At 40.1% G+C, this 22514-nt stretch overlaps 1 protein-coding gene across 1 annotated transcript; it reads left to right on the top strand.

The window, feature by feature from the left end:
• Positions 1-228: 228 nt before the first annotated feature.
• MTMR8 (myotubularin related protein 8) lies at positions 229-22314 on the top strand (the record flags this gene model as incomplete). Its single annotated transcript, XM_084294249.1, has 14 exons — positions 229-252; positions 1798-1920; positions 2604-2766; positions 5124-5281; positions 6700-6828; positions 7790-7924; positions 9642-9774; positions 11450-11559; positions 12700-12825; positions 14476-14525; positions 16592-16792; positions 17210-17338; positions 18291-18417; positions 19719-22314. 14 exons carry the CDS (start codon positions 229-231, stop codon positions 19998-20000), a joined length of 1890 nt encoding a protein of 629 aa, XP_084150375.1. The 3' UTR covers positions 20001-22314.
• Positions 22315-22514: the final 200 nt, after the last annotated feature.

Below are 22514 nucleotides of genomic sequence, written 5' to 3'. Positions count from 1 at the left end.
GGAGAGAGCTAAAGCTGGTTTTATTACACGTTTCCATGAGGCACTATCAGGCCAAATTCACTCCCTTACCCCTTCCCCCCCAACACACACCCCTTGCCCTCACTCAAAATGGCGGCCGCGGCGCCGCCTGGCGAGAGGCTCGCGAGACGCGCGGCGGGGCCGGGAGCTGCCCGCTGCAAATGGCGGGGCGGCTGCCGGCAGGGCTGAGGCGAGGCGGGCGGCGCCGCCATGGAGCACATCACTACGCCCAAGGTAAGGGTAAGGGGCCGCGGTCCCCTCGCCCCGGCCGGCAGCCAGCCTTGGGTTCCTCTCCCCGGCTCCTCGCAGGGCTGCGGAGCGCTGGCTGGCCGCTGGGTCCCCGCAGCGTTGCCCTTAAGCTCAGGGAAAGGCGTGAAGTGCGAGTGGAAGCGGCGGGTTGTAGGGTGAGGTAGAAGTTACCTAACCCTAGAAGCTCGGTGTGCTTCCGAGCATATTTTGCTTGTTTGAAGGTCCTGGCGAATTTCAGACAGCGAGCTGTCTTTGTTTGCTTCTAAGGAACGCGTGTTCATTAGTGGCCCTCTTGCTTGTCAGGGCGCTGCGAAGTCTGGAAGGCTTCAAAGTCTTAAAGGGTAGCTCTTTTAGTATATCTTACTGTATCCCAGTGTTGGAAAATGAAAATTTTCACTGAGGATACCGAGCAAAAAGTGTTCTGAGCGTGATTCTTGAAAACTTTGCATCAAAGTGAAGAGGCCCCTCAGTCTGAATAAGTGGATCAAAATGCATTTTGAAATGAAGTGGAAGAGAAGTTCAGGGAATGACAGCTGGGAAGGATTTCCTTCAGGCACTGTTTTCGATGCTGCAGTGTCGCTAAGGCTGACACTGGCTGTATTTTGTTTTGTTTCGTTCTCTGGGATATTAATTTGGGGATGTTCCTTACTGATATTGCCTAGGCAGTTTGGCTGTACTGACAGGCGGCTCCAGGGATCTGAAAGAGGCAGATATAGATACGTGCTGAAAAACAGCATGGAGTGGGAAGATGTACAGCCAAGACCCCTGCACTTAAACTATCTTAAATATTTTCCATTATTTGTCTCAGACCAGTGACTGTAAGGAAGCTTATGTATTCAGTACACAGAACTAACTTATTCGCACGATCTTAAGCTGCGTGTCTTCTTTCTTTCCTTTTTCTTTTTTTTTTTTCCCAATTATTTTTGTTTTAGGATGAAATCTGCCTTCATTAACAAGCAAATAGACTCAGGAAAAAAATATGAATTATTTTAATTAACGTTTTAGACTGTCCTCATGTTTCTTGACACCCTTTTAATTAGGTTAGTGTGGTTTATGAAATGCGCTTACATGCTTAAGCAGTGTGTTACAGCAAGTAGCTACCAATGCTTCTTGGTAACGACTGGGTAGTTGGAAGTCAGACCAGAAGGGCTGTGTCTTCACCAGCTATACTTTAATAAAAAACAAACAAAAACAAAACAACCCATGGACAGTCTTCTCTTGTAGTTCTTTATCTTATTATTTCTACAGCCTTTCACAGTAATAAACTTTGATAACTTTGGCTACAAATCCAGTAATCCTACTAACTCATGCTGGTGTTAAATCTTGGCAACTTGGCCTTTTTGACTTTTGAATTATTTTGCCAGCTATTGATTTAAATTATAAGGCTGGGTTTGTAATGCAGGGGGGTCTAATTTTTATGTTTTTCTCTTTTTCTCTAATGTGTATGTTAGCAGTGGATTATGGTTGAGCAGGTGTTTAGGATTTCCTTGATCAAAGTCAAATTTACTTTTTAACTCTCTTATATTGCAGGTTGAAAATGTGAAATTACTAGATCGATATGCAAATAGGAAGGCAGCAAATGGGACGTTATACCTGACAGCTACCCATCTCATCTACGTGGATGCTTCTTCTGAAGTCAGAAAAGAAACATGGGTACGTGTGATACTTGGAGCCTGTTTAAATACAAATATGAGATACAAAGTATTTTCATATGCAGTATGAGTGGTTTTGTGAATTCTAAAGTTGTGTTAGTCTTTTTATTGCATTCTGATTCTGAAAATGTTTAACAGAAATTACTGTTTTGGAAGGAAATGTGCAGAATGGTAGAGTGACCTGATAGAAATGACTCTGAATTGATGTCAGTTTCAGGAAAGGAAATAACTTAACCTAGTTTCCTATCTCAAGCTCAGTGTGCAGAGCTGCCAACCTTGAATTTACAGGTTTTAGAAGTACAAAATTAATGCTGAAACCAGCAGCCTTTGTTATTGATCATAAAATGGGAATGACAAAACATATTGCAGATGGGGGTGGAGAGGAAGCAAAATAAAGAGAATTTGGCTCCTCTTAGAACAAAGTAAACCCAGTTACATTAGCAGTCTCTAAAAATAATTTGTTATACACCTGTGCTTTTTCACAGTCTGGCTTGTAATTACTTAGCCTTTGGGTGCACAATCTGGATGTTTATTAAGTTTTCTTGATAAATATAATAAACTCATTTTCTGCTGCTAGTAATGGGTTAGATGCATTAAGCATATTGCAGAATTTTTGTCTGTTTGTACAGCTTATGGCCTTAATAGTGGTTATCTGAAAGTTTTGATTATCTCCTGTTTTTTTAGATTCTGCATCACCATATTGCAAGTGTAGAAAAATTGCCTCTGACCACAGCTGGATGTCCCCTCCTTATTCACTGCAAGAACTTCCATGTGGCTCACTTTGTTATTGGGCAAGAACGTGATTGTCATGAAGTGTATACCTCATTGCTTAAACTTTCACAACCAGGTATTTGGGACGGAGTCTGTTTCTCAAACTGTTGCTGTGCAGTAAGCTGGAAGGCTTGTCTGAGCAATAGAGAAAGCTTCGCCTGTCAGACTGCTGGTGTTGCTGGAGAGGAGGATGTGAAATCAGAATCTGTTTCCACTGCTAGAGATTAATCGTGTGGGTTAGCACAATAAGTAGAGCTCTGCCCTCTGCACCAGGCTGTCTGCTTCTAAACTAAACAACATTTTCTGACAGTGGAAACAAGGAGGTCTCTGATGAAGGACTTCTGAAGACCTGTACAAAGTTGATTTGCAGGAGTGAGGTGGTGTGCAGCATCTCACGCTTCTTTCTTGTAGCGCTCACACTGAGTAGTGTCATTTCAGCACTGGCTGTTGTCAGTTCTTTCTGTGATTTAGCTGCTGGCCGTGTGTAATTCTGCCCTTGCTGTTTAGCCAGATGTCTGTAGAATTCTGGATCCCACACAGTTGTAAATGTTGTCAACTTTTGTCATTTCCCAAAGCAGGGTTAGGTCAGTCTTCAGCGTTTGTCTTCTTTCAGATGTGAAGCCCTGTGCTTTGCCCTGGTACCATGACCTGGAATCGGTCATAAGAGTAGATGCAAAACATCCTCAAAAACCTGTGGTCTCTTCTGGCCTTGGCTGCTTAGTCCGTGGATGAATATTCAGGCTCTTAGTTCTTGCAGGACAGCATTCCAGAGGGTTTCCTACCTGGCTTCTCTCTATACTAGCTTCTGTCTCTTTTAGTGAACCAGTATTTGGTGCCTTGCCTTATTATAAGGGTGTAATTTTTGATTGTGTTTTGTGACTTCGGCACTAGTCTAAAGGGAGGGAATTAATGGTGCCAGTCTGCTTCATGCTCACCGTCACATAGGACTTGAATAGAAGGACTTCAGTAGAAACAATTTTGCCGTGTTTGAACTGCCAATTGAAATTAGGACTTGTGCCTGTTCCCAGCATCTTCCTTGTGTCCTGAGCTGTGGAGTTTTCCTAGTTCTGAAGCTTTAACTTTAATGCTGTATCTGGCAGTTTTCTGATGTTCTGTTTAAAAGCTGTCGCTGCTCTTCCAGTTTTGGAAATTAGACTCATGTAGCATCCTGAAGTGTGGGAGCTGTCACTTCGGGAGATTACATCAGTCAGTTTCTTTTGTCTTGTGGTTATTTGTGTAACGTGCTGTAGCTCTTTTGTTCTATTTATGGATTTTTTTTTTTTTTTTTTTTTAGTTCTTTGGTCTAAAATTTCTTTGTATGTGCTTCCTTCACATTATTTGGCAGAGCATATAATTATTTATGATTTGCACGTGTGATTGACAGTTACGGGTTACCTGTCTGGTAACCTGGCCACATTATCAGACTCTGGCAGGTTGCACTCTTTCTGGAGAGCTTACTGCCTTGGGAGTCAGCTGAATGAGTTATTGGTTGGATTTGCATTTTCTGAAGAGAGTGAAGGAAATTGGGAAGGATGAGATGGAGGGAGGAAGAAATTACCATTTGTCAGGCACAGCCTGAAGCTTTTGTTGGGCTGCCAGTAGTATTCAAGACGTCTGTCAAGCTTTCCATGCAGCTCAGAACTCACTGTTGAATGATGAACTTACAGGTGTGCAAGACTCTTCACAGAAAAAGTTATCTTTAATGTTTTCATTTCTGGATTAGTTCTTCCAATATCAGTCTCTTCTAGCATGCCTATTGCAGAAAATTCAGTAATAGTTTGTTCAGAAGGAATTAACTTCAAAATAGTAATTCTGATAAAAATGCTTTAGTGTATCTCCCTGTCAGTGGAAAATGAGTACTAGAAATTCCGGAGGATTTGAATATGAATTGATGACACTCAGTGTTACCCAGAATGAAACATGTACATGTAAATGTGAGGAACATTGCATGAAGACCTAAACTTACATGCTTCATCCAATTCATTCATCTGTGAGTCCAATTTGGCTTGATAGGATTAGGAATGGTTTTGAGGAGCTGTTGAGAAATTCCAAATATCCGTACTCTCCTATATAGCACTCAAATAATATTTTTGAGGAGTGAAAAATCAGTCTAAGTAGTCTGCTTATATTAGTAAAAGTATGAAGTGATAAAATTTAAACTTCAGACTTGTGATCTTTGAGGCAGAAGCGTAAGTAAAACAGCTATTATTGAGACATGGCCAACTATGAGGTGAAGTGGCTTTTATAGAAAAACATTTCCAAGTTTCCTGACTGTTCTTGACTGAATCATTTGTTTGGTCCTTGTTTTCAGGTAGGCTACACCCGTAGTGTGGTGTCTTGCACAATGTGCTTATACAAGAAAAAGCCTTTAGGAAGAGGTGTTGACCTTTCCATACGTCTTTTCTAACAAGTTCATTTTTTTCTTCTTCCCAGTGAAACCTGAAGAACTTTATGCTTTCTCTTACAATCCGAAAATGTCTAAAGATAATCGGGAGATTGGATGGAAGCTGATTGATTTGAAAGTAGATTACCAGCGTATGGGAATTCCAAATGACTATTGGGAAATAACGGATGTTAATAAGGACTATGAGGTAATTCTTGTCTGAAGTAGCCATTTGGTACAGTATCTCTTCTTTTGGTATTAATGACATCCAGCAATCCTACTGCTGCATAAGTGATGCCTCTGGGGAGGAGTGAGCTCAGTTGGTTTTAATTGAAGCAGCAGCTCCTTGATGTGAAGCTGTGGGTAATGATGTTATGAAAGAACAGAGCTGCAGAGTCACCTTGGTTTGCTTTGATTCCTCTGGCAAAATACCAGCTACTTACTTTTCTAGAGAAATGTCAAGCCATCTGTTACGAAAAACTGAAGTACCTTTAGCTTCTGTAGGTATTTCCAAGTCCTGCCCCACCAAGCTGGTGACAGATGTGTAGAGGAGAAATAAATGGCAGCAGTTTGGCTTGGTGTGAGGAACAAGGCAGAGAGGAAGGGGACTAGGTAAGGAAGGAAAAAATTCCTGAAAACGGATGTTTTCTTGGTTAGATCTTATGCTACAGAAGGGTTCTTAATTATTTCAGTCCTAACTAGCTGCTGCTATTTCTTTTTTTCCCCTTTAAGGTCAAGTTACAGGTCTAAATGTTAAATGGAAGTATTTTTTAGCAAGCTTACTCAAACCCCTGCTTCATATTTCCCTTTTTATTTCTCTGTTGTGCACAAACTTTGTTTAAAAGACAAAGTGAACAAGTGAGGAAGATACCAGCAGGTTAAGTCTTGAATCCCTTTGCCCTGCTCTCCGTTTTCTCCCCTACCAGTTGTTTTTTCCTGTTCCACTTTGAGTTGAAGAAGTAGATGCCTTGTTGTCAGAAGCCACTGGTGGGTTTTAATTGATTGTCTTTGGATGTCTGAATTGAGATGACTGAAGAGGTGCTTTTCCCATTAGCTGATCAGGGCACTGGAATGTGGGCAGCTAAAATTCTGAGTCACTTTGAAGCTAATACTTAACTTTAATTGCCAAAGCTGTACAACTTCCTCTAGGTTTCCAGTTTGTGTTCTAAACTTGTCAAGCCTTAAATAAAGTCTTATCTGTGAAGTATATGCTGAGAGGACATTTTATGAGGAAAATGGATAAAGTTGATGCTACCTGATTACTAGAAGGTCATTTCAAGTTGAGTAAGATTTAGAGGAAAATATATGTTTCTTTTTGTGGCAAATCAGCAGCTTTTTTAAAACTTAGGCCTTCAAAGAAGTTCTCTTTAAAATGTTTGGTGTACTGTACAGTCCAGTTTTAGGCTCAATTGCAAAATTCCGTTACCACACTGTTTTTATTATTTTCAGCCATTCCCTTGTTTTTTCTAAATGCATTTTAATGGCTTGATGCTTCAGATATGGTTTGTTTGATGTGCTATGGTGAATAATCCATTGCTGTATCTATAAATGTGAAGTTATAAAATTTTCATGGATCTTAAATTGCTCAGTAGTCACATTTGGATTTCTTCTTTCTTCTCACTTCAGGTTTGCAACACGTACCCTCCAGAAATAGTGGTGCCCAGAGCAGCGAATAAGGCAACGGTGATCGGAAGCTCAAGGTTCAGGAGCAGAGGGCGGATTCCGGTGCTTTCCTACTTATATAAAGAAAACAATGTTAGTTGTTCATTGTCTATTGTCTTGGGGGTGGGAGGGGAGGGCAGAGGTTCCCCTTCTAGCGAAAGGAAAGAATGTGATGATTATTGAAGTGTGCTTCTCCTAACAGCTCTAGAATTGATTCCTAGACACAGGATAAGCTGGTTAAAGCCAAATATTGGGGGCGCATCCAGTGTTGGGTAAAAAAAAAAAAAAAACAACAACACAAGCTCTCCAGGCTTCCTGTCTGGAAATTTTTGATCAGCTTTCAAGAACTCCTTACGTGTTGTTCTGTTTTTAATGTACCGTGTAGCTATATTGAATAATGTTTAACAAGATACATGTTAACTCAGCTAAATCCTCTTACTATTGAAGAGGAAGAACCACCCTGAAACGAAACCTTTGCTTATTCTGAGTTAACAGATTCATTTTTTTTTTTTCCTTCACTGAAGACGAGAATGTAAATTTTTAACTTTGCTGTCTCAGCAGTGTTTTAGATGCAGATGCTAGGAAAATGCTGTGACAGTCAAGTTGTTGTTTTCCTGAGGAAGCATGCCTTGACCTGGGCGACTGCGTGGAGTTGTTCTGGCAACAACTGGGATTTCCTTAGGGCATACCCAGTGCAGTTCTGAGTGTGGAATGGTAACAGCAACTGATAAGCAAAGCAGTAGAAAAGAAAGGTTAGGGAAATAGAAGTCAGGTGGAAAAATTGAAAACTTCTAATGTTTGGGATGATGAGTATCAGGCAGAGCATAGTGGATTTGAGGACAAAGCAATGAAGGGCTGCTCAGTCTGTTTTTAGGATTCTCAAAATTCTGTTTCTGTGAAATATTCCCATGGTATTTCTGCATGTCCATTTAAGTGGCAATTTTTTAGCAAAGCAGAGAACAGGACACTTAAAACCAACAAATTATGGTATTCTTTAGATCAGTGCAGCAGAGAAGATCTGAAAGTAGGAAAAATGTGCTCTTGTGTGTTGCAGGCTGCCATATGTCGCTGTAGCCAGCCGCTGTCTGGGTTCAGTGCTCGCTGTCTGGAGGATGAACAAATGTTGCAGGCGATCAGAGAAGCCAACCCTGGGTGTGCCTTCATGTATGTTGTAGACACAAGGCCAAAGGTATCTTCACTGGGTTTGTGGCTACTTCTTAAGCTTGTGTCTCAGTTAACGATAGTGTTTCCAATTAATTCTTTCACAGCTCTGCTAATGCTTTTTCACACAGCGTTAGGTTAAACTGGGTCAGTCAAAGATGAAATCAGAATCAGGCTCCTTACTCTATGTCTTAATGTGGTGAATGTGTGACTGTGCATAACAGAACTGCATTGTGGAGTGGTAAGAACGCTCGTGCTCTTGGGCTGTTCTGGGTTGAGGTCTGTGTTAAGGATGACCCGAAGTGAGCAGCAGTCTTGAAGCTGGCTGTGACAGTGAGCCATTTTCCAGCAGAAAGCCAGGTCCTTAATGTGTTGAGTTGCAGCAAAGCCTCCAAAATCATTTTCACAAGTCTGAAGTGCTTCTATCTGTGTCCTGGGCAGAAGTGGGGCTGCATGGAATCTGAGAACAATTGAGAAATGCAATTTAATGCAATCAGCTTTTCTGGTCAGTAGCCACTATCTGGAGCTTGAACTCTGTTGCTGAGGTGTTTATTATATAAGAGATTATTGAAGAAACTTTCTCCAAATGAAATCTGTAATCCTCTTGAGGATTTGAATTTAGAAACTTAATCAAATGATTGCCTTAAGCACACTGAGGGTATAGGTATAAGCAAATTAGGACACACAGCACACTTATTTAAATACGAAGATGTACATGGCTCTGATTAATAAATGACTTCTGAGAACCTGCTTCACTATTCAGATTTTTGAGTTTTTATAGAAAGCACAAATTCAGTTACAAAATGGTGAGGAAAAGTCATTTTGGGGAGATGGAATACTTCACCCATTGTTCAGGCCTGTTGACTTTTTGCAGTATGACATTCCGTAAAGACCTACGTTTAATTACAGAACAGGCTGTATATAGCAATTATTGCATATTTGTTTGGTACAGACATCTTCTGGTCTCATAGTTGTTCCACTTATAAATTACTGTTATTTGGTTGTTCTGAAGATGTTCAGATACTATTGTATCTGAACTTTCTTTCTTCTCTCCTTTCTGTGGAAGCAAATCTTTCCTTCTCCCAAATCAGTATTTGGGGGCTGGAGGTATTTTCTTTGTCAGCAGTAAAGGTTTCATGGTAGCTCCTGAACAGTTTTGGGTGATTGCTAGAACGACTGGCAGCTTTTCAACTTCTTTTTCAGCACTCCCAGTCGGTTGCTGTATTCTTTCTGCTCAACTTTAATATTTGTGTTTCCCTCAGGTGGCTTTATTTCATCTGTGCATGTATGTCTGTGAAAAGCTTTGGAATTCTCTTACTATTTCTGTACTACCATGTATGTATGTTACTCGTAAAAATGGCTTTTCCTAATTTTACTCTGATACGCTTCTGTCTGGCTCTCTCTGTGCAGTTTCACAGTAAAGACAAAATGTTTCTTTACCTTTTTGGATGACAGTACTCTTCTGCTGTTGTGCGAGGTTTTGCTACTGCCTGTCCTAAGAAGTGCTGTGCAAGGTCTTAATGAGCCTGTGCATCTGGCTAGTGGGTTGGAGATGCTGATGTCATTTTAGTAAAACATCTGGAAGTAATGTATGGGGAGGTGGGGAAGGACACCTGAGTAGCAGCTTTTCTTTAGTATATATTCTGGGAGATTTAAACACAACTGGCAGAGCAGACTTGTTTATTTCTGTGTGTTGTTTCTTGTCACTTTCTCTCCTTTCCATCCTGTTCCCTTGAATTTGACAGTTAAATGCCATGGCCAACCGAGCTGCTGGGAAGGGTTATGAGAACGAAGATAACTACGATAACATTCGCTTTAAGTTTATTGGCATAGAAAACATCCATGTGATGCGGAACAGCTTGCAGAAACTCCTGGAGGGTAAGTATGGTGCATGCAAGTGGCCAGTTTATATTACCTTTGGTTCCTCTTGGACAGAACTTTTCACTAACAACATATAAATCCAACATGCGCAAGTGTGTGTGGACTCAGAGCTGTGGTGGAAGTTGATTAGCAAAGTCCATGTATATTTCTTTGTCTCTGCTTTGTTGAAGTGTCTGACAGTATTAATGTTAAACATTTTCCCAGTAGACATTTCCTATGTTATTGTGCTTAGTTTTATGGCGGATCAAAACTAGGAAACGACACGAACGACGTTCCTTAATTTTATTAGTTACATAAAACGTGAATTTCTCAAATGTTCCAAATGAAAAGAAAAACACTTAGAAAATATTGTTTAACTGGTGAGAGATCCTCATGGCTACTTTGAGCACTGAAAGAAAGCAATCGTTGGTTGCTGAGATACTTCTCTGGGGTTTGCTTTGTTTAGTTTTGGACTACTTCAGTGGTAAGCAATGAGTCTAATTGGCAATAAAATTCTAGCTTGTTTTTTTCCAAGGGCTTTAATCTCATTGTTCTTATTTTTCACTTCTGATTTCTTTGACTGAACTTTTGTTCCTGGTACATGAATACTCGGGTAACTAAGCTACTCCTTGAAATTGTGATCTTGGGGAAAAATGCAGAAGAGAAATACTTACAGAGCCTTTGGAGGCTGAGAGGTGAATCAGGCCCGTATTTGCATTGGTGTAATTTGGGAGAAATTCCCTTGAAGGCGATAGAGTACCTTGGATCAAACAAGTTACTCGGCAGGCTGGTTTCCAGGAATATGAACATATTTGTGCTAGCAAAGGCTGCGGAACAAGTCAGAGTAGGTGCTGTAAATCATTCTATTTGGTCCATGTGCTTAGTTTTCTAAAATGTAATATAAGCGCTGTCATATAAAATATGAATTTAATATTAAGTAACCAGCATAATGGTTATCTTACTTGGAATAGCTGAATAATTGATGCTACCAATTGCCTGGCCTGGTAGTGCTGCAGAATCTGTAGTGAGCTTGGAGAAAAATGAGGCTCTTCATGTCACCATGAGATTGGCCTGATCAGAAATACTGAGTCCTCAGTTGCCTGTAGCTGGCAGATTCATTTTATGGTGGAAGAGGAGGAAGAATAAATGCTTGTTTACTCCCAAATTCTTCTTGCTTGCTAAGTTTTAACAGTGATAAAAAAAAAAAAAAAAAGAATCTCTTACTAATCCTGAGGGACTGTGGAACTGTATTACTGTATTTTCTGTGCTGGTTCTCAGTACAGCATCTGAGCTGCCGTCAAGGCTGTGTTATTTCTCTGTGCAACTTAGAGCTCTCCTTTCTTCAGATCCTTCCCATAGTGACAGCGTGCTGGTGAGTGTTAGGTGTCTGTGCGATGGTGATTGGTAGTGAAGTAACAAATCCCTAAAAACTAAGTTGTGTTGGAGAAAACTCAAATGAAAAAAGTACTGAGGTAGTTTTAAAAGGAAGAGGAGGCAGGTACTGTTCTCATGCAGCTAAAAAGTTCTGGATTGTGTATTTATATATGCAACCTGTAGTTTGTTCCCTTTAGACAGGACGCAGTCGGAAAATATTAACGTTTAGGATCTACAAACCTTTACTGCTGTGAAGGGATAATGAGGGGGTGGGAAGAAGATGGTGTTAACAGAGTCTCTCTTTTGTTTGTGTTCTTAGTGTGTGAAACAAAGTCTCCTTCAATGAGTGATTTCCTCACTGGGCTGGAGAACTCGGGTTGGTTGCGGCACATCAAGGCTGTGATGGATGCAGGTGTCTTTCTCGCCAAGGTAAAACTCTGTGCTGACCTGCAGGTGAATTAAAAAGTATTTACCTGCCATGTTAGGGACTCTTCCAAGGCTGTAAGGCAGTCTCTGGAGAGAAGGTGGGAAAACCTCCTTCAGATTGGCCCCACTTCTTCAAAACAAACAAAAGCCTGCAGTCAGAGCGCATCAAGTTAGTTACCCAACTGGCACTCTGAGTTGATTCACGAAACTAAATGAAAAGCCATAGGGATTGAGACAGTCCCATGGACTGCATTATAACGAATGCTTACATGGACGTTCTTACTCATTTGGAATGGGTAAAGTTATAGAAAATGAATGAATGACCTTTAGAAATGCATCTGTACCCTATAGCACTGTCCTTAGGAGCGCAAACGATGTGTAACCTTACGTTCCTAATGCAGCATGCTCATTAGTAGCTGGACTGTTGTGTTTTAAATGAGGGGTTTTGTAGACCAGCTTGTTTTCTCCTGGTTTAATGGGGTGCAGGGGCTGCTAATTTGTAATGTTCAACATAGCCGTTGTTTCTGTGGAGTCTTTGAAAAGAATGTGACTCTGCAGCCCAGACAGAAGGGAAAAGTCAGTAAAGTAAATGGCTCTTCAATAATAGGAGAGGGAATACAGGCAGATAGTGGCAAGAGCAATGAACTTCTGCAAATGCTGCCTTTTCTCCCTTAAAATTGCATGGTGTAGCAAGCAAGAAGCTATTCTGAATTTATCTTCTGCCAGCGGTACATAGGGATAAAGGTAATCCCAATGAGAGGAAGCGGGGGTGAACTCTTCTAATTTATCCTAGTCCCTGTGTGCACTACTTATTCTCTACTCATCTACCATTTTTTTCCTCAGAGGAAAGGACCGAAAATTCTTGGCATGTCAGAAAACTGTGTTTTGAGATCAGAGGATCTTTTGTTTCTTGACAGTCTCTCATGCTGACAAGGCATGCTCCAGCATTTTATTCTGGTTGGGGTTTCTGGGCATGATGGCTACATGCCCAGAAATGGTGCGTTTCCATGGTCCAGATGAGAAATGACAAACTTCCCCCTTGGGTTTTAGGCCAGTCTGGTAAATGCAGATGAAGGGACAGCATTTAATTACAGTAACCAAGCTGGAAAGCTGTTAAACTGTTCTGTCTGGTCTCCTTCACAGGCTGTGAAAGACGAAAATGCCAGTGTGTTGGTCCACTGCTCTGATGGCTGGGATCGCACGGCGCAGGTCTGCTCCCTGGCTAGCCTCCTCTTAGATCCGTTTTACAGGACTTTTAAAGGATTCATGGTAAGAATACGGATGTTGGAATTTCAAAAAGAAAAAGTGCTTCCTGGATTTGAAATGTAAACAAGCCCTAATTAAATGTTTTAGGCCATTTTCTGGAACAAACAGTAGGTGACCTATATAAAAACAGCTTTGATTCTATAAACAAGCTTTAATTGCTCTGAACAGCATGGGCGCAGAACAGCAGCAGTTGATTTACAATTCCCAAATCTTTGTTTCCTTGAAAGTCCATGTGAGAGCTGCTAATGAGACATTTCATCAAGAGATGAGTGAGCAAAGGATGGGACTCTGGCAGCAGTCCACAAGAAGAAGCGGTGAAGAAACTTGCCACCTAAGACAGACTGATCTGCTAGGGTTTTAAGATGGGGGAACTCATTCATGTGCACAGGGAAGTGTGTAACCTGTATATCACACAAAATCTGTGCATCATTTACGACCTATTTTAAAGCCATTACATGTGAATTTAGCCATTTGCTTGTACTGTGAGGATTTTCTTACATGAAACCATCACTGCATAAATAGTGTGATCTGTGACCTTTCCATTCATCTGCTTCAGTTAATTACTGAAAGACAAGCTGCTGCTCGTTCTCAGAGTTCCTTAAAAGAAGCCCCGAGATCAGAACAATGCAAATTTTGCTCCTTCACTGTGTTGTACTGCTAGACCTGTTCCTTTCAGTACATGCGATTTCTTTAATTACTAGTTTTGCTTCTGGATTAAACTACAGTCTTTTAGCAATTAAAATTATATCGGTGCAAAACATTTACCTCGGCTTGGGTAGTGCTCTGGACAATTCTGTTTGATGAACACGGCTTTGATGGGGGTCAGGAACTGTAATTAAAATGCACAAATACTTGTCCTGTGTGCACAGATCTTAAGACAGTGGTTATTCCTAGATGAATGCAACAGCCCTCTCTAAGAATTGGAAAAATTGAAAAAAGCAGTATAACTTAGTTTTCAAAGAAATTTCTTGTGAATTTCTGCCTTACTTTTCTTTAAGCCTCTGGAGGATATCAGGAATTGATCTTTAATGTGATCTAGGAAGACACGTAATAAAGGATTAAGCATAAGTCATTTGGTTCCTTGTGATGCATATTTTAAAGGAAAATGCTGCTCCCTTGTCTACTAATAACATGTTCTTATCAGGAAATATATATAGCAGTGACATTCTGTTTGAGAGAAATAACCATATAGTTTTTCTAATTGCATCCTGAGCTCAGTACACAGCTGTACTTTTTATATTCGTGTGTGTTAAACACTTGTTAAATTCCAGTTGCTGATGTATTTTGCTGAATGTCAGGATGGTCTCTTTCAAATTAAACAGTACGTAGTGTAGTACTGAACTGTTAATTGTTTCAGCTGTGTCTGTATATTATGATCTTAACAACACAAACTAAAACTACCTGAATACAGTACTAGCCTTGTTTTAAATAACTTGTGATTCCAACAGTGATGTTGTAGTGATAACTGTGGTTAACTCTAACCTGTAAATCACCATTACTGTTTTCATTAACTGCTACGGATGTACTTAAAACTGTAGGGTCACCAGGAAGCATCAGTCGTAAGCTTCGTGGAGTTAATACTAAAGGTTTAATTTTGCTTTTCCTGAAGAAAGTTTAATGCTATTTTTTCCTACCTCTGTTTTGAAACTAAAGGTCCTAATAGAAAAGGAGTGGATTGCAATGGGCCACAAGTTCTCTCACAGGTAAGAGCATGTTACCTTGGGTGTAGCGACTGGGTGAAGCCTTGACACTGGAACTTGTGTAGTGTTCTCAAGTTTATGCCTTCCATCTGAAAGTTAAAAGGAAAATACAGCACAGAGGAGAAAAAATTTGGAAATGATTTGGTGACCTGAGGCCAGTATCTGCTGGGGTTATTCCACCAGTGCTCTTTGGGGATGTTCTTTTCATTACTTTATGCAATCACGAACAAATTGTTAGAATTTTGAACGTTTTCCTACCTGTAAAATCACATCTGCATTATATGGAGGCTGTTAATGTCTTGGTAAGATATGTTTTCTAATAATTTTCTTATAGAAAAATCTTGGCTAATATTTTTTGGACTCTTACCAAAACAAACTTCAGGCCACTGTAGTGCTAAAAAACGGTTTTGACCTGCATTCTCCAAGCAGGATAAAAACGTTGTCATCCCAGTAATTGTTAGCCTGCATATATCGGGGATATTGCCTTGGGGTACTTCTTGTTCCACTTGCCATAGAGAAACTAGAAATTGAGACGGTCCAAAGGAATACTAGGAGGGAATGTACAGGTCTACTCAGTGGTATTAACTTGTTAAAAATGGAGGCTTTTGTTCTTGATGTGACTGACTCCATTTTATAGTAAAACGAGGCCGTTTCCATGAAGTATATCAAGGAAAAATAAGCCATGTGTGCACGCTTCGCTCTTGCTTTAGAAGAAGTTATCCAAAGATAAAATAATTGTACAGAAATTGTTGGCCAAACAAACGCCCCGTTTTTTTAGGGACTATTTTCACATTTCTTAAGACTAAAATGATACTCCTATTCTTCTAATATATAGGGTTGTTCCAAATTTGAGACCCCTGTAAGAGACAGAAAAAGTACTTGAGACCCAATTTTCACCATTGCCTAAGAATAAGAACTTCTGTTCCAATAGCTGGAGAAAATCTTTCCTCTCCTAGTGGTGGCTGAGGGTAATCCGTCCTTTCTCATACTTCTTAGGATATTGGAGTTGGAATCTAGTTGGGATCTGATTAACATGATCCCTGTAATAAGAAATCTTATTTAATTTTTCTGCTTAGGTTTGAGGGCACCGTGTTTATTTCCCTGGATTTCCAGGTCATATCCCTTCTGAGAAAAAGCATTCTGCCCTAAGTTTTTCCTGTTAAGAAAGAGCAGTCAGTACAGTACAACAGAGGGTTGGCTGCTTTCCAAAAATACCATTGTTCTTTTTCTGGTTGTTTTTTTATTTTTTTCCTTTTCTTATGGTATATAATGAAAACCGTTATTTCCCTGACTAGGTTTCTGCAGAACTAGTAGGATTTTTTTCTGAACTTCATCTAAAGCTGTGAAAAGGTTTATGCTTTTTTTTTTTTTTTTTTTTTTTCCTGAGTAAATTGCCTACCAGGACTTCATTTCTGCTGTCTGTGTGGGCAAAATCAGGTTATTTTGGATGTCTCTGTGCATTGTGGCTAGTCTTGCACCATAAAATACTCATGTCCATAGAAGATCACAGAAGACTCCTTTTTCTCATTGTTTCTTACTGTTCCTGGTAGACAGAATCTTGTTAATGCCAACCTTTTTTTTCTCAGTTTGGGGCTAGTGTTACTTTTTTATGGTAAAGCTGTAGACACTCCTTTGGAGAATGTTGCATTTTATTCTGGTGCTTGCGTTATGGCGTAGGCTTGAGGGTTCCTATATCACAAGTATTCCTTGTGATGCTCAGAAGTCTGTTATGTGGGTTCTTCCATTGCTAACTTCCCTTTTGAGAAGGGGACACCGCCCAACTATTCCCACTTCTACCCAGTACCCTTGACAAAGGAGTAATGCTTTCTTGAGGCTGCCCTGGTCTGAAAGAGAAAATCTGCCACTTGATCGGGATCCCGTTGTGTGTGCAAAGGCTTAATCCTATAGAGAGTGCACTCCCATGAAGGTGGCATGCTGTAATGAGTAGTTGTAGGATAAACTGCATGTTTTTTTTCTAATTCTGCAGAATAATTCCTTATTCTATTAGCGAAGAACGTTTTGTAGGTAGTGACACAGAATTTGACCCTGTTTTGTTTGTATTTCTCTAGGTGTGGCCATCTGGATGGTGACCCAAAAGAAGTGTCCCCTGTCTTCACTCAGTTCATTGAATGTGTCTGGCAGCTGATGCAGCAGTTCCCTTGCGCGTTTGAGTTTAATGAGCGCTTCCTTCTTGAAATCCATGATCACGTCTACTCCTGCCAGTTTGGAAACTTCCTTGGGACCTGTCATAAGGAGCGTGAGGATCTGAAGTGAGTTGGCAGTTTATAGGGCCAGCAGTCTGGAAAGCAACTCAAATGTTAGAAAAAGGGCAGGTTGTGTGTTTGTTCCTAGAGAAACTGTAGATTGGTGAAGAGTAGCATTGTCTCCATGGATGTTTGTTCTGCAGCGTGGAAAAAAAAAAAAGTAGATGAATTACATCCACCATAGTCAGATGTGATCCAAATTAAAACAATACTTTGCAGATAGGGCTTCTTGGATTGGATGTTGTCCATTTTAAATGATTATATACTCCTCAATGATATATTTCATGTTTATGAAATAGAGCAGATACTGTGTAAAAGTAATTCTTAGCTCCTTTAATCTAATTCTACTCAGAACAGCTAGCATTATTAATCTGCTTAACTTGATTCTTTTTTTATTGATTAGATCTTATTTGTAATTGACAGAATCTTTGAGAAGACCCATTCTCTGTGGCCTTTCCTCTTACAGAAGAAGCAGGAATTGAGAAATCCATTGTACAAAGGGTTTACAGCTTACAAAGAGCTTCAGCCAAACACGTTACCTTTTAGTTTCCAGTAAGTTACTTCTTTAAAAAGGGGCGTTTCTTTCATTGTAACGGTTCAGTAACTCAGGTTTACTGAAATAACCTTCTTGCTGATTAGTGGTTTGTTCTACCCTTTGCCTTCATTCCTCATCCATAAGCTGAAGATAGTAGTACATGAGTAATTGATAAATAAATGCAGGTACTGTAACTTAGTTTTCTTTTGCTTTCATTTGACAACGATAGCGGGGGATAAGCAAGGAGAAGAATAATTCCACATAGGTAGATTAACACCCTCCCCACCCACCACCACCTCCAACTTCCTCTTCTGACAAGAAAATTTGAGAGGGTAGGCAACTGTTAAAGTTCCTCCTTTCCTCTTTTTTTTAACATGTATTAAGGAAGTCTTTCAATTGAGAATTTCAGTGTCCAGTCACACCCAGGCTTAACGCAGTGAGAGTACACAACACTTCCACAAGAAGGGATTTCTTGTTGCAGTGTGCGTTTGCTTGCCCTGGGTACTACAGCTGGAGTGGATAGTTGTGCTTTCTTTCTGGCTCACTCCTCCTCCCTGCTGAGAGAGGGATACAAAGGCATCTGTATGTGCTCGGTGTTACTACTGGAAGGCCAAGGGTTTTCACAGAAGTAGGGAGGTAGGACAAACTGAGAACTGGAAAGTGAACTGCCCAAAGCCTGAGTGAATCTGTTGTAGAACAGTGTATCTGTGTCATCTTTTAATACCTATTGCAAACACGTGTGGATCATAGGAAAGAAGTACTTAAACCCTCAGAAGTTTTTCTTGAACTTTGTTAAAGCGTTATAAAAACTCGTCTATTGATACGAATTTGATAGTCATAGGTTGTGGCATTTTCTTACATCAGTTACTAATGTTTGATACTTTTTGCCTTGAGTACCATCTGGTTTCTGTTATGACCGCTAGTGTACAATTGGCTGCCTAATTCTTCTTTTTTTGCCCTGTTCTCAAGGTTTTGGTGTGGGATGTACAATCGCTTTGACAAAGGAATGCATCCAAAACAGTGTGTATTGGATCATCTGCTAAGCTGCATGAGCCAGAAGATGAAACTAGAGGACAATGCATCTGAATTAGAAAACGTGAGTCACGAATCTTGTCAATACTTAAAATTATATGCTGGTTTTGGCAAATATAACTGGATTAAATATTGGCATTAAAACAATTGTTTCAACATACTGTGAAGAGTTGGACAAAATGAGGAGGTAAATGACATTACTGTAATGACTATATTCTATTACCCAAAACCCTCATCTTCTAAAGTTGTTTGGTCAAGTGCTGTTGCAGGCTCACAATGGTCTAATTCTCTAAGGAAAACATGTTAAAAGAAACCTGAGTTTCAACCTGATGTGCAGCAAACTTCATGTGAGGGTTAGGAAAGAAAAGAATGGGCTCAATTTCTGTCCCCCTGCCCCCTAAAAATATAAACACTGTTGGTTACAGCTTGCTCCCCGATTCTGCTTTCCTGTCTTCTCATTTACAAGACACGTTGGAAAAAAGTGATGATCAGCCAGGTTTTAAAACAGTGAAGTTAAGATGAAAGCTGGCGTTCATGTAATGGCTGAAATGTAGATAGGTAGGCTGAATTGTCCTCTGGAAGTGGCTACGTTGGAGCTGAAGCACTTGAAATGAAGGGCAAGCTTGCACATCTACCACTTCTGTTCTGTGGTGTTGGAGGGCAGCGATAATGTGTCCAAAATTTCTCTTCTTCAAACCACAGTAGTGTAATAAACAGCAACAGACTGCACAAAGCTTGCTCAGTTGTGTCAGATTCCCCAGAGATATATCTTTATCTTCGTATAGATAATTATAGCCGTTTGGGCACGGCAAGAGGGAAGGTGGGGGCAGGGCTGTAGTGGAAAATAGTCTTGTTAGCTTTTAAAGGGCTGTAGTTTTGTTTCCATAGTTTCTGTGTACAGCTGCGTGAAAGGAGAAGTGTCTTTTCTTTCTGCTCAAGGCGCTACTTACAATGTCCTTTGTGTGCTTAAAAAATAAAAAATCTAAAAATACAGTAGTGAGAGATCCATCTAAAACTAAATAAGTAAGAAGACCAGTGTCAGTGTCCTTTGCTAGGTTAATGTGAATGCTTAGGCTTGTGGTTTTATTGATCAAACAGTTTTCTTATGTTTGTTTCAAAAAGCTCTGCCTGGGTATAGATAATTGCATGTGTTACTTTTTCAGCTCTGTAATTGAGCATGAAAGTGGTGCTGTCACGGGACTGTTATGTTGACAGTTGTTCTTAAACTATCGCAGTTTTCAATCTCATGCGGTTCAGGTCTCTAAAGACTTTATAAATGTGTGTATCCCTGACATCTGGGAATAACAGTTTTCATTAATGTTTTAAATGTCTTTCTGTTTGTGTAATGTCTTTCTGTTTGTGTAGAAACTTCCCTTCCTTGATGGTCCTTTGCCCAACGAAGCTTGCTCCTTATCTAAAGTAGGAAGTGCTGCTTCGAAAACACCACTGCTGAACACTCCCCAGGATTATGAAGGGGAACCGCCGCCTGTGCTGACCAATGGTATCTCAGTGGGGAACGTAGATGTTATGTCAGATGTGGACCAAAAGAACAAAGAGAACCTGTCTAATCACCAAGACCTCCCTGACCTTAATGCCACCGACGTTTTAGACTCTGAAGCTAAGGAAGGAGAGCCTCAGTGCCATTGATCAGCTCTGAGAATTGTGTTAAATGAAGCAGGTGCTTGTGGTGGTGAGGCATGAGGGATCTGTGCCCCTGTGCCCACCTTCTCCAGCCAAGTGTTTGTGTGTGTGTTGGCAGTGAGCTGTGCCCTCGCTGTAACAAGCACGGTCTGTGTTTGGTTTGCATCATTTTGTGGCTAAAATGATGAAGATGAGTACAGAGCTGCTGAGGCTATCTTGAGTTAGTGTAAACCTTACTGTTCAGTGGAAATGAAAATGTTTAAGGCTAATAACTGCCTGGCAGTACTTGTATTTCAAGCTGAAAGACATCGTGGCCAATTAACGTGGGGTTTGGAAATTGCCCAGTGTTCATGACTGGAGTAGGAAAGATGCAATCCGTTTATTTTCAGTGGTGGTGCAAGGTTGTAAATGCCCTTTCAGTTCATCTAAAATTGATTAAAAAAAAAAAAATATTTTCTTAGCTTTGAATGAATCTCTGCATGGACCCTCACCTTGTGGCAGAACTGATTCATTTTTTGTTTCCTATGCATATTTGTTAAACAAAAACAACAACAACAACAAAAACTGTGCCTTTTTATGGAGACCATTTTAATGTCTAGCAATGCAATGTAGTATTTTTATTATTGTAGTGTAGGGTGTAGTATTTGGTCTTCTTTGTAGTCAGTATTTTTAAACACTGTTTTGTATCTGCTGCCAGCTTCCCAAGGATCTGTGCTGGTCTCCTGAGTTTAGTAGCTTCAGAGACACTGTGGTGGTTTTACTCGGGTGGTTATTTCACATCATGTGTCGAGTGATTACGGTGAATGTTACCTTGAATGTTAAAATCATGTGAAAGCTTAGGGCTGAGTGGTCTGTACTGTCAGGACCTGAGGAAATGAACAGTTTCTCTCATAGCGATGAACTTTGTCATTTGGTGAAGGTGGTGACAAAACCTAGATCAGGATGGGACCCGTTATTGGATCGAGAAGTGGACATCTTGGCTCATGACTGTGGCTCCATCTTGGACTCACTGCAGTGCTTGTTGTGCTGCTTGGTTCCTTTGAACTGCAGTAAGCTCAGCTGGAGATACTGGTGAAAGTTGAAAGTTTAACACAAATGTATTCCATTTACTTCATTCCAGCGGTTCATCTCCCCAGGGAAATGAATGGCACAGAAAAGCCATTCTGCAGTACTTGTTCTGGACAAATTTCTCCTATGGATGTGTTTAATTGCATGAGTCCCTTTGTGCAGCTAAATTCAGTAGTTTTTTTTTTGCTCTCTTTTGGATTATGCTCAAATTCAATGCTGCCATCAGGTCTTAAATCAGGTTTTTGCTCTTCTATAAAATTCTGAAACAACAAAAAAATCTAAGTTAGCCCTTCCCAATCTGCAATAAAAAGTAGAAACATTCCATTATTCCATTACAACATTGCAATATGCAATGGTTTGTGTGTTTATAACATGTCAGGAAATGATGAACAATTAAACGTTTTTTCAAGAAGAAGGGGGGGGGGGGGGAATGAAAAACAAAACCATCCCAAGTGTCACTTTGGGTAAGAAAATCTTAATTTTATATCAAAAGACCCAAGTAAGAAGGGCAGTATCTGAGAACAGTTTCTTTGGTGCCTGGAATGGCAAAGAGAAACTTTTTCTGATGTTGTAGGTTCTTAAATCTTAAAGCAAGTAATACTTGTCTGCTTTACAAAACAGCTGTTTTCCAGGTATGAGTGAGAGAGCTAGCGTGTGTGCTTGATTTTTCCAAGCTAAGCACATAAAATACTGATCTAGATACACTTACACTGAAGATGCTCAACATTTGTTTTGTGGGTATGTTGCAACTGCATATTGCATCATGCAAACAGCTATATATTTTATTTTGAAGGATGCATACTTCTGAATGCATCATTTTTATTCTCAAGATTATCTACTGTTGTGTCTCTATAAAAAAAAAATAAATCTGATTAATATTAATCATGCTTAGCACCAAGCAAGATAGCCTGCCAGCCCTTGTTTGCCATATTCATTTACTCCTCAAATGAAGAGATCACACCCAAATCTTCGTCTTGCTGCTCTAAATATGCAGGGTTTGAAATTTTGCTGTAGATTTCCACTGGAGAGCAGTGGGGAGATTCCTTCCCTTTGCTTCTTCATAGCCTAAAAGCTCAGTTGGGCATATGCACTTTGCAGTTCGGAGCTCCCTTTAAGCAAACTAATAGACTAACCCTGTCTTCTCTTTCTAGGTAGTAAGAGTAGTGGATAGTATGCACAACTTCTTCAGTAGAGAACTCTTAAATGGTAAATTGAGACCAAGATAGGCATTTCTTAGGACCAGTTATTCTATGTCAACAGTTTTTTAATGTACTTTGTAGTGAAAGTTAGTGATACAGAATTGTAGACAATTTTGACTGACTACTGAAGAATTTAGATATACCACTGGTTAATCTTTGTATAAAAACATTTTGCAGGAGGTTTCTATAAATGTTTACACACTGCCTTGTCTTTTAAATTACCATAGATTATCTTAAAAAATGTATAATGAAC

This window comes from Netta rufina (genome assembly GCF_964035555.1).
Source record: "Netta rufina genome assembly, chromosome: 12".
NCBI classification, from domain to species: domain Eukaryota; kingdom Metazoa; phylum Chordata; class Aves; order Anseriformes; family Anatidae; genus Netta; species Netta rufina.
The sequence above is the reverse complement of the archived record's forward strand: the minus strand, read 5'-3'. Positions and strand labels throughout refer to the sequence as shown.